The following is a 12,182-nucleotide window of genomic DNA, read 5'->3' on the forward strand; positions in this document are numbered from 1 at the left end:
TCTCCTTTGTGAAGCATCTGTCAGTTCATGGCATTAATTTAATGTTTCTTTGTGAAAAGTGAGTGAAAGAATTAATTACTTTCTTTTGCCAGTGTATCAACACAATATTACCCATGTCGTCTATACAGTCCTACTTCTGCTTCACTGATTCCTTATTGATTATATATATGAACACTTTTTGAACACTTCCTTTTTTTTTTCTTCTTAGTAGTTCATTCTTTCTTGATCTTTATTTTTTCCACCATTTGTCTGTAAAATTTACCAGAATTTGTCATCCTTCTGGAATTCTCAGTAGCTGCTGGGGGGGCTTGTTTCATTTTTGTCTCTGTGTTCTGATAAGTTTATGTGAGATGCTTTCGGATCCCAAAGGACATGCAAATCAAATGCATTAAAAATTAATATGTAATAAAAGAAATGCTGCAAAATCAAAACTAATATTGAAATGTAAAACAGTTAGGTGCCATCTGATCCTTTTACAACTTGATGACCCCACTGTTATTAAATGCAGATTGCTAATAGTGTATTAAGCATTCAGAAGGTATATTATGTAAATACTGATCATTGTGATTATTATTAAATCTATCCAAGGACATGTTATGCAGTTTTGTTTCTGTGGCACTGAGCCTGCACTTCAGGCTTATTATCCTGAGCACTTGCACAGGAAAATGCTCCATCATAGGATAATCCTGAGATGCCCGTTAGGAAAGTTACTGGAGGAAGCATAAGAATGCTTCTAGGTATTTGTGAAAGGAACAGACCAGAGCTCTGCTCTGAAGACTTACAGCTAGGAGGAAAATACTCATTTACTGTATTCTGGTGGTAATGCCTATGGTAATGCCTACTGCTGCTGGTGGTAATGCCTGTGGTGAGAATACAACTGCAGTGGGTGTCTGAGTGTCTCTTTGCACTGGAAAGGAGCAAAGGGAGATCACATACAGAGCATCACAGGCCAACATGATAATTCAGGGTCAGCTGTAGGGCCAGACTAGGTTGCTCAGGAATTTGTCCAATTAAATCTTGAAAATCTCCAAGGATGGAACTTGCACAGCCTCTCTGGGAAACCTGTTCTACTACTTGACTGTCCTCATACAGAAAATACTTTTCTGTATAACCTGTTTGACGCTGTCTTGTTTCAACATATACCTGGTCTCTTATCCTGTTACCACATGCCACTCTGAAAAGCTCAGCTCTGTCTTGATGACCTTCCTGTAAGCACTGGCAGTCTGCTGTTAGTTGACCCCAGAGACACCCCTTCTTCAGGCTGAAAAAGCCCAGCTTCCCCCAGCTTCTCCTTGCCAGAACAGTGCTTCAACCCCAACCATCCTGGTAGCACCCCTCTCAACTTGCTCCATTTTGTTGTTTTTCCTATAGTGGTGGGACCAACAATGAACACAGTATCTAGCTACAGTCTGATCAGTGGCAACTATTGGGGAATAATCTTTCCCTGGATCTCCTGGCTCTGCTCCTGCTCATACAGCCCAGGATGCTGTTGACCTCTTTGCCGCCAGGACACACAACTGGGTCATGCCCATCTGTCTGTCCACCGGGAGCCCCAGGCACTTTTCCATAGAGCTGCTACCAGGCTGTCAGTGCCCAGCCTGTGCTACTGAAGGACGTTAGCCTGTATCAGGGCCAGGACTTAGTTTCTCTCTGTTGAACATCATAAAGTTCTTGTCAGCCCCTTCCTCCAGCCTATCCAGGATAGCAGCCCTGCCCTTGAGTATACAGACTGGCACTCACAGTGAAGTGTCATCTGCAAATTTATGAGAGCGCATTCCTCACCTCTTCCAGGTCATTGTTAATGATGATATTAGGGTCTAGACAAGTGGTCTGTGTGGTGAGTGGGGATCTGGATGCCAGGCTGTACCCAGGGGGTGCTAGTAAATAGCTCATTTTCAAACTGGCAACCTGTCACAAGCGGGGTCCCCCAGGGACTGATATTGTGCCCAACACTGTTTAGGATCTTCATAAGTGACTGGATGATTGGATCAAGTGTACCCTGATGAATTTTGCTGAAGATACCAAACTGAGTGGGGAATTGGACCCTTTGGGAGAGCAACCCTGCAGGAAGACCTGGCTAGGCTTGAAGAGTGGAATAACAAGAACTTTAGGAAGTTCAACAAGGACAAGTGTAAGGTCTTGTCCCTGGGAAAACATAATCCAGGAGTGCAGCACAGGCTGGGATCTGCCTCGCTGAGGAGCAGCTCTGTGGAAATGGACCTGGGCATCCTGGGGGACAAGAAGCTCAATGTAAGTGAGCAGTGTGCTGCTGTGGCAAAGCAAGCCAACAGAGTGCTGGGCTGCATCAACAAGGGCACCACCAGCAAAGATAAAGAAGTCATTGTCCCACTCTACTCAGTGTTTGTCAGGCCACACCTGGAATACTGTGTTCAGTTTTGGTCCCCGCTGTGGATGGGCTGGAGAGGGCCCAGGGGAGGGTCACAAAGATGATCAAGGGACTGGGAAGCCTGGCAGGTGAGAAGAGGCTGAGAGAACTGGGTTTGTTCAGTCTTGAGAAGAGAAGGCTTAGGGGAGACCTTATCACTGTGTTCTAGTATTTAAAGGGTGGCTACAAAGAAGATGGAGACTCCCTTTTTGCAAGGAGGTGCATAGAAGAGACAAGGGAGAATGAATCCCAATTGCACACAAGAGGAAAATTTTTCACAATGAGCCACTGGAATAATCTTCCCAGGGAAGTGATGGACTCTACATCTCTGGACACTTTTAAGATTGTCCACCTTGTCTAGACCGTGCTTTTACCAGAAAGGTTGAACCAGATGATCCTTGATGTCCCTTCTAACCTGGTATTCAATGATTCTGTGATTCTATGATCAGGTAGAGCTGAAAAGTGTTTTAGGTTATTACCTTTCACGTAATAATTATGTTCTTTTATCTGATACCATCATCTCACTTTGGAAGAGTTTATCTACAGAATGGATAAATGAGAAATCAGTATAAAACTGTGTGGTTTTACTAGTACAAAACAACACTAGTAGCTAGAAGGAAGGTATTCTTCAGGAAAAACTCTAAAAACATTAGGCTCTAAAGAAAATTTAAACAAATATGTATCTCTTATGAGTGTTATCTTTTCAAAACTTTGTCTCCTACACAAAAATACCCTTGTATCTTTGGGCCATATACTGTTGCTTCTTGGCCTATGTAGTCAGAGAGATCAGACTTTCTGGAGTTATATATGCTTTTAGGAAAATTCCCATGTACTAAGAGAATTTCATTTGATTCTATTTTCATGCTGAAAACAGAAGGAAGAAACAAGAGGCACTTTCCTTTTCCTAAATTTAGGCTTTTCTGTGCTGAAAAAAGCATGTTATTGTTTGGTTGTTTCATAGGCCTGTGGTGGTGTTGTGACTGTACAACTGTTGGTATGTTCCTTACAGGATCCTCTGCTTGTAGTATCTGTTTCATTCAGGTTGCATATGGATGCAGGATCATGTTTGCATTAAAGTAATCAGAACATATCGTATAAGATGCAGCTAGATTAGCACTTGGTTCTGATAAGAAATGCTATTTTAAAGTGATTTTGGCCTGTCTTGTGGGATGGTCTTTTAGAAAACAAATTGGATTTTTTTAAATGAAACTGCAGCAGAAAATGTGGTCCAGGAACATTCCTAATTAGCATTGCATTGCAGCTATGAACAGGTATTTTAGTCAGCGGACTAGATGTAATGGAAACTAACCCCCTTAAAAGATAGTATGGATGTCATATCATCCAGACCCTCTGTTACTGGGGAATCACTCCTAGTGCACACATTCTTTGCTCAGGTAGGTATTCCCACAGGTCCAGAGTTACTCTGCAATGTCAGTTGATGGAGTACAAGCATTACCCAGTTAGATGTAATAGAAGAAAACAATGTGAACAGATAGTACCTGATCTGTAGGTTGTGCTGGCTGACTAGCACAAAGCAAACACGCTGGAAAAAATACACTCTGAAGTAGAAAGTGAACTGGTACTGAACCAACTCAGGGGGTTTGCTGGCTGCATCCCCTAATGCAGCGCTGGGGTCTGAGCCGGATTTACACAGTCATTTTCTCTGGCCTTGCAATGCTTTATCAGGCATTCAGACATAGATTTGTTGTGATCAGTCTTTGGATTTTACCCTAGCAATTAGCTTCCCAATTTATTCCTTCTAGTGATACTCTCATCCGGTTGTTCCTTCACAGTTGTATCATCCTCATGCTACTTCATTAGCCCTGAAAACATTTTCTTATTTACCAAAATCAGTGTGAACTGGGATTGAAAAATGATGGTCCAGTATAGTACAGTGCCACTTGCACTGTGTATGCAATACACTGCTTGAAGTCTGAAGCCCACTGCTCACCCTCATATTTGCAATATTTCTCTGCAAAGAGAAGATCCGGTTTAGGACACTTAACCCATAACTATTAATAATCTAAGCAAGTTAATTTCAGAGGGATTAACAGACTGTGTCATCTGACGATATCCAGTTTATTCAGAGTCCAGCACTTGTAAAACTATCTCAGGAGTCCATGGGATTATAAATAGTTAATAAGTAATTAATAAGTAGTTAAATAATCCAAACAGATTTACATCATTAGGACAATGACTGGTCTTCAGCACTGAAAAACCTTTCGCTTTTTGCAGCCTTTTAAATCATGGTGAATTTTTAAAAAGGCCATCAGCATTCTAGATTTACAGCTGGCACATGGCAGGTTTTTACCAGCAAATGTTCACTCAGGATTCACTCCGGAAAATCCACTTTCTGAATGAAAAGTAGAATATTGCAGAAAAGCAAACATTACCACTGGCAAGGTAAAGATCAACTCTTTGTTTCATTCACTGAGTGAATCAAATATCTCTTACCCTAAATCAATAGAGGAAAGGAAAGAATTCCCTTTAAAAAGAGAAAATTAAATAGAACAGACTGACACCTCCAGAGCTCTTACTCTCTTATCAGCTTATGCTGTTGTGAATGAAGTTATTCTTTAGAGCGCTTGTACAGTCATTTTGGGAATTCTAAGCTTTTCACTCTAGCTCCTTCTCAGTGCCTTTGTTTTCCAATATGAATCTAGGAAGACTTCCAAATACAATAATTCCTGCTTAGGTTTACACTTCATTGCCTTGATTATGCTATTTAGGAAAAAAAAAAACAAAACAAAACAAAACAAAACAAAACAGCCCAGCCTTTTTATAGCTCTTTGGCAACGTTTCTTACTGATTTCCCCCATCACTCAAATAGCTTCTTTGATTGGACTTGTATCTTTAATTTCTTTCTCTATTACTATATTATTTCTTCCTCTTATTCTTTTCCTGTAATATTAGTATGTCTTTGTATCACATACTTTCTATTTAAAGAAACAGCTTTCCTGATTTCTTTTTTACTTCAGGTGCTGTTTGCATTTCTGAATTTTCTGTATATGGAACACTCCCATTAGAAAATCCCCACTTGCTCCATACCTGTTTTCCTTCTTACTCCTCTCCTTTGGCTCCTGTCACATCATTTTGTGGCTTAAGCATCCAACTCTTGTAACTAAACTAACCACTTAGATAAATTTTTTTTAGCATGTGCTTTAGGTTTTCTTTCCCCCTTAATTCATTACTACCTAACTTGGCTTCTTAGAGCCAGAAAGTTGGCACTCAGTAACCGTTCTACCCCCTCAGCATTGATGTCAGCCCTTCTGCACAAAAGTTTCAGCATCTCAAAGGGTTGTATGCCATATACATTTTTATTATTTTATGCACATCTCCCACTCTTTATCTTTTTTACCTCAACTCTATTTTTTTTCAAACTATTTACTCCACTAAGGTCATTGCAACAGCAGGAAGTAAAGCTTTGGTATGATGCATCAACTGTCCACAACCACTGAAAAAGCCAGATTTATTACTTGAAATTTTGTTAAAATATGCATCTTTTATGGAAACAAGAAAAAGCTTAAGAAATAGTCTCTCTTGGAGATTCTGAGAGATTCTCCTCTCTCTATCAATCTTACCATAAAAAACAACTACAGTGTCATATTTCCTAAGAGTCACCATCTCTGGCACAATGTTTTGAAGAATGATATCCAGAGATTTCCTTATGAAAAAAATTACATACTACAGTCATCTTGTAATAATATCTAGGGAGCTGAACAATATAATTCTTCAATCTATTCAGGTTTTACTTTCTGTATATCAGAATAAATACAGATTTCTTTATTTGTAATCAATGTTTTATTATCAGAAAGTCATAAAGATACATGCACATATTAGTATTAACAGGAATTGTAGCTCCAAACCAAGGACTACCTTTTGAAGGAAACTGGGAAATACATAGTGTTTTGTATACTGTAATCCTAAATTGATGTCAGTGACTAAATAACGTAATTTTTTCTCCTTCTCAAAGAGCTCTCATTTAAGAGACACCCTATGGCACCCCTGAGAATCTTTGTCTTAATGAGTGAATCAACGTGTCTGTTTATTTATTTATTTGCTCCTGTTGTACATTGAGTCTGTCTTTATTTCATCATTCACTGAGAAGTGAGCAGCCCATGACAAAATTAATTAGTAGCGAACTTCCTTTCTAGGAGTGTTCTTCCTAGAGATGAGAAACCTCTATTTTTCTATATATTTGGGATGAATTTTAATAGTAATTTTGGTATATGTTGCTGGAATACTTTTTATAGCTGAACTCAGTTTAGTTTGAAGGGACCTTCTCTAATGTTCTTCCACTGTCTTTTCTCTGAAGTTCTCCTTTTTATCTTGATTCCACTCATGCGTTACCTTCTTTCAAGTTCTACCAAGTTCCAGCTCTATATATTTCAGTTTCCCACAATATTTTGCAAACTTAAGCTTATTTATACTAGAAATGAGACAAAAAGTAATCATTGTATATAAACTTTGCAAAGATCTCTAGGATCTTAAAGTATATAAAGATAAACATAATGCATAACTGCTCAGACATTAATTCTTAGATTAGAATCACTTGGTCTTTAATTCATATCTTAACTTCAAGATTTGTACAACTTGTACACAGCGTTGGTAAAATAACTGTCCTGTAAAGTTATTGTCAGGGAAATAAGAAGTAGGACCTGTCATAGTAAATATAAGCTTTATACATATTATACCATAATTTCTGTTTCGAAACCGATTGTTTATCTCACAATTGTGATTTCCAAGTGTGTTGTGATGGATGTACAATAGTCCTAACTATGATTTTTATCAGCTAGATTTCCAGGAAAAAACACTTTGGAAAAAAATTACAAGAAGTCAATTTGTGTCTTAACTGCTTTTATACACTCCTAAAAGACCAAAAGTCAAAATCCAGACAGTGCTATGATATTTCATTTTGTGTCCTTTTTTTTTGACTAAGAACATTTATTTACAGCAGCAGTATAGTGGGAGGTTATTATGTGAAATTTTCTTTACTTCAAAAAGCTTGCAGTTAGGATGAAACACAACAAGATAGATTCAATGTACGGACAGCGTGGGAAGGAGAAAAGGTGAAAGATAACTGTGCAGTCATACTTCCAAAAGTGTGAATCTTCAGTATTTGGAAGTTTTGAAATACATAAACAAGAAAGGCTTAATTTCAGTCACTTCATCATGTTATCAGTCTAGTAATTTAAAAGACATTTATTTATTAAAAGTGCATATGTATGTTACTTCTGTTTATAACTAGGAAAACAAGAGAAATTTATAGAAGATAGGTATCAGATTTTTATTTAAATAGAAGACCTGTCAAAACACAACATACAGTGTCAGCAACTCTCTTCTGAATGTTAGGTTGTATCATTGCTCTTCATGTCAAATTGTCATAACATGCCTGTCATTGCCTCTTTCAATTAACCTTAAAACCAAGTCTGAGAATTGTACAAGGAACAAAGTTTAAAGAGAATCCTTACACTTAGCAATACTGTCTAATAGCAATCATTCTCTCTTGGTGTTGATGAAATCATCTGGGTATGAAGAGTCCTCCAGTGATTCATAATAGCTGGATTTCTTTCCAGTGACCAAACCCTTTGGCAGTAGCTTATTGTCACAGCCAGGCCTCTGATAATTTGCTGATACTAAATTCCCTAGAAAGTATGTATTTTTTTCTGTGATTTACAGATGTACTATGTTATAGTTATAGTTGAGGAGCTACTTTGTCTTCTGTTGTGCATAATCTTTACAATGAATCCTTGCAGTAGCTGTAGAAGTTGGAGGATGGCACTTTCAATCACAATAAAGTGTTTCACATACAACGTTCACCATGAATGTAGGTCACTAGAACATGGGACGTGGTCACGGCACCAAGCCTGTTAGAGTTCAAAGAGTGTCTGGATGATGCTCTTAGTCATATGGTTTTAGGTAGTCCTGTGAGGAGCAGGGAGTTGAAAACTGACAAACTTTCACACTGAAAATCCCTTTTCTCCCATCCAGTACTGCCCTTTTTAATTTCCCACACCTCACAGGCAGCCCCTTACCCTGTATACCCCTTTGTACCTCTTATTATCTCAGTGGTCAGTGTCATAGCAGGGATGGAAAGTTTTGGTGGTCTTAAGTATTCCTGAGGTCCCAGCCATGAATGTTAAGAGGTGCATTTGGACAATTCATCTTGATAGGTCAAATAACATAGGCAGTTCCTGTAAATTATGTGGTGTTAAGTTATTAAATTATTATTAAATATTGTTTTATCTTAATGATGAAACTGGTATCAGAATATCACAAAGGGCTTTTCTACTGACAAGGCCAAGTGCCACCTCAACCCATTATGATTCAGTGATATTACCAATACTGCTACCTCAGTCTTTGGATATACATGTGCAAATAAAACTGTATTTTCTACCTTGCTGCAATACCGCTTCTGTAATCTTCAGTGCTTTTTGTCTACAGCATTTTCCCAACATTATGATAACTGCAAGGCTGTGTCATTTTTTTGTGTCTATTTCTGCATTCCAACTCACCTGTCTGATTTCTCCTTTAAGGTAAATAATTACAGTTTAGAAGAAGTTACCCATGAAGAGGCAGTAGCGATACTGAAGAACACATCAGATGTAGTGTATCTGAAAGTTGGAAAGCCCACCACCATTTACATGACTGATCCATATGGCCCACCAGATATTACTCACTGTAAGTGACTTCTGCAACTCATTTTGTAGGAGGTACCAGTTTGTCAGATGACTGTGTTTTTTTCATAGCTTGTCCAAAGTACCCCATTAAAGCTTATGAAACAGCTTATAAGGCTACAAAAATGAAATGTTTATTGCCACTTAAGTATGCTACAATCATGAAATATTACAAATAATGTAATTCTGTTAAAGTATTTTTGCAGCAAAAGTAACAATGTAGCTTATATATTGCTGTGCTGAGTACAATTAGCCATTGTCTGGGTGTTCAGAATGAACTGTAAGTCTTGTCACAATTACAGTAATAAGTATATGCAAATATATTTTGAAATATGACTAGATTTGTAGACTGGAATCCTCTGCCCACTGAAAAATAAAAACAAGCAGCAAACTGTCTTGTACAAACTTAGTGAAAAACCTCAGGCAAATATATATTATATTTGAATAAACTATTTGCTTGGAACTTAAAAATCACTGCTCTACTTACAAAAATTTCCCTATATTCTATGTAGATCCACTTCCTAAATTGTTGTTCCACTTCGCTTTATTCTTACTCTGTCCATTAGCTTTATATATGTTCATCTGCTATTTTTCCACTGAGCACTAAGGTCTTGTCCTTACATTCAGTGTACACTCTGTTGTAGGAAAAGTTGTTGAAACAGTATAGTAAAGCTCAGTGAAGGGTCTCATAAGAACGGATTTAATTTTAAAACAAACTGATTTCAATCAGTCTGTCCTATCCATGCACTCAAAATCATCTAGGCTCATGCCCAGCCTTCATGTAGAAAGACATGCATGGAACTGTTTCACAGGGATTCCCTGAGGTGACCAAGTACGAGGGTGTATGGCTGTGGAATCCTTTTCATATCAATATACCTTCATTTATGTTGACAAAGTCCTTGCTGATGTGCTTTTTGTGCCATTAAGGAGATGACAGCAATTAGAATCTTCTGTTTCTCCCATCTGTCCCACCTACACGTCTTCAGGATTTACGCACATCTCTTTTGTCTCCTTACCTGAGTGTTCTAGGCTCCAATCTAGTTTTTATCTCCTGCCATCATCTCTTAATGGCTTGAGTCTTTGTTTTAGTTTGGGTGTAGGCTGTCCTGACAAGTTACATGTAGTTATGTTGAGTTTTGATGACTTACTGATGAATCTAGGTGCTATCAATACATGCCATTCTTACACCCCTCCTGCCAGACCTCCTGGTGTCCATACCCAGGCATTCCCTTTTCATTCACAGCAATCTTAACATTTTGGTTGCAGCTCTCTATACCACTGGTGCTCGTTAGTCTAAACAGTTCATTATTGAAACTCCCTTTCTTCATTTAGTTGTTCATTAAAAACTGTCTGCCTTGGGTTCAACTACTAACAGGGACCAGCTGCACCATCTAACAACTGGATGGCAGTTTAATTTTTGATGAGCTTCACCAACTGATCCATGCCTATCTTGATCTCCTGCCAATAATCCTAGGGGCACTGGAGGTCAACCAAAGGCTGGGAAAGGCAGATTTTCCCAGTAAGTGGTACAGTTTTAAATTTTTCTGCACTTTTGCATAGTGTTGAGAAAGTTGAGGGAAAAGCTAAATATCCATAATCCTCCTTATTCAGACCACTTCATAAAAAATAGAAGGGAAGCTTTTGTAACATGCACATCAGGTGGTATACTCAACTGTGCTGAGGATACCTATTTAGTTAGCAAATGTTACAACAGATGGCAGTCATGTTGTTCAGTAGCAGCCTGATCAAATCTTAGTGAAGCGCAAGTAAAAACGCTAATGTTCGTGTCCAATCTCCTGCTTTATAATACTTTCCAAAATAATAATTTGGGAGTTCTCAACCAGTATGTTTTATTATGTCAGATTATAGATCAGAAGCATATGAGAAGACAGAAGTAATTCCAGAGGGAGAGTAAAGGTTGAAAAGATTTGCAGTGGCCCATCCCAGGCTGTTGGTGCATACAGATTCATCTATCCTCAGGGAACATTTCACTATATCTACAGGTTCAGAGTATTTCAGAATGGGTAATGGCCTTTCCCGGTAGAGATATTTTGCTTTGAAACATTCTGTATCTCAGAATGTGAAAGAAAGACTGAAAATAATACTATAAAGTTTAGCTGTCGTGTTCTCATGAGAAAATTAATCATAGTTCATTCCAGAGTCATGTATCATTACTTTTCTTATTTATCATTTCCTTTTCTAATTATATTAACTACAGAATTAATACAATTATTATTGCATCTCTCCAGTCATAAATATCTGCAGTAACAAACAAGCAACAAAACCAACAAAACACATTGACTCAATATAGGAACAGACAGCACAGTCCTGTAGTTTTCATTATTAATCATTAATATGTAAAATGTTTGTATCCACTTTCTATTTTAAATATACATATTTAGTGTGATCTAAATACTAGCTATGTTGGTACTGAAATTCAATTGTATTGGGAGTTTTGGTACCTTTGTGTAGAACACAGATTTAAATCTTCGCCATACATAAAATTCCTGCGTTTATCCTGCATTGAGCTCTTACTATATTACTCCCATTCCTCTATACTGGAACCAAAAAGAGGAGTGTGTTTTGAATCTCATTCTCTCCTATTTACACTTCCTTCTTCAAGTCAGTCCTTACTGAAGAAAATGTTTCCTGTCTTCCAGACTATCTTTTCTTTTTCTGGTTCCCTCTAAAGACTCAATCCCTTCCAATGAGGCAGCATTATCATCATTATTATTACAGTTATTATTATTATTGACCTTCCAGGAAAATGCCAGCTGTTCATTCTTTCTTGTTACATTTTAGGCTCTTTCAGTCAAGGACTGTCTGTTTTGATGTTATTTACAGCAATGAGCACATTTTTGGTACTTAACTAAAAAATTATACTCTTGTGACATCTAATCAAACATGAAAGTGGCTAACTACATATGCTTATTCTTACCATCAGCGTATTCTCCACCAATGGAAAATCATATACTCTCCTCTGGAAACAATGGCACTTTAGAGTACAAGGCATCCCTGGCCCCTATCTCACCGGGAAGATACTCACCCATTCCAAAGCACATGCTTGTGGAGGATGACTACACCAGGTCAGATACTTCTCTTTATTTGTTACCATTCAT

The 12,182-nt window shown here is 38.0% G+C and overlaps 1 protein-coding gene across 23 annotated transcripts in view; it reads left to right on the forward strand.

The window, feature by feature from the left end:
* The window catches only part of DLG2 (discs large MAGUK scaffold protein 2), a 1,033,591-nt gene that overhangs the window by 731,206 nt on the left and 290,203 nt on the right, over positions 1-12,182 (forward strand). For all 23 annotated transcript variants that reach the window (XM_042793331.1, XM_042793310.1, XM_042793308.1 and 20 more), the window contains 2 exons: positions 8,923-9,067; positions 12,008-12,149. In XM_042793331.1, the coding sequence (XP_042649265.1) occupies positions 8,923-9,067; positions 12,008-12,149 (287 nt within the window). The remainder of the gene's footprint in view (positions 1-8,922; positions 9,068-12,007; positions 12,150-12,182) is intronic.

The sequence above is a fragment of the Tyto alba genome, unplaced genomic scaffold (genome assembly GCF_018691265.1).
Source record: "Tyto alba isolate M040663 unplaced genomic scaffold, T.alba_DEE_v4.0 Super-Scaffold_2, whole genome shotgun sequence".
NCBI classification, from domain to species: domain Eukaryota; kingdom Metazoa; phylum Chordata; class Aves; order Strigiformes; family Tytonidae; genus Tyto; species Tyto alba.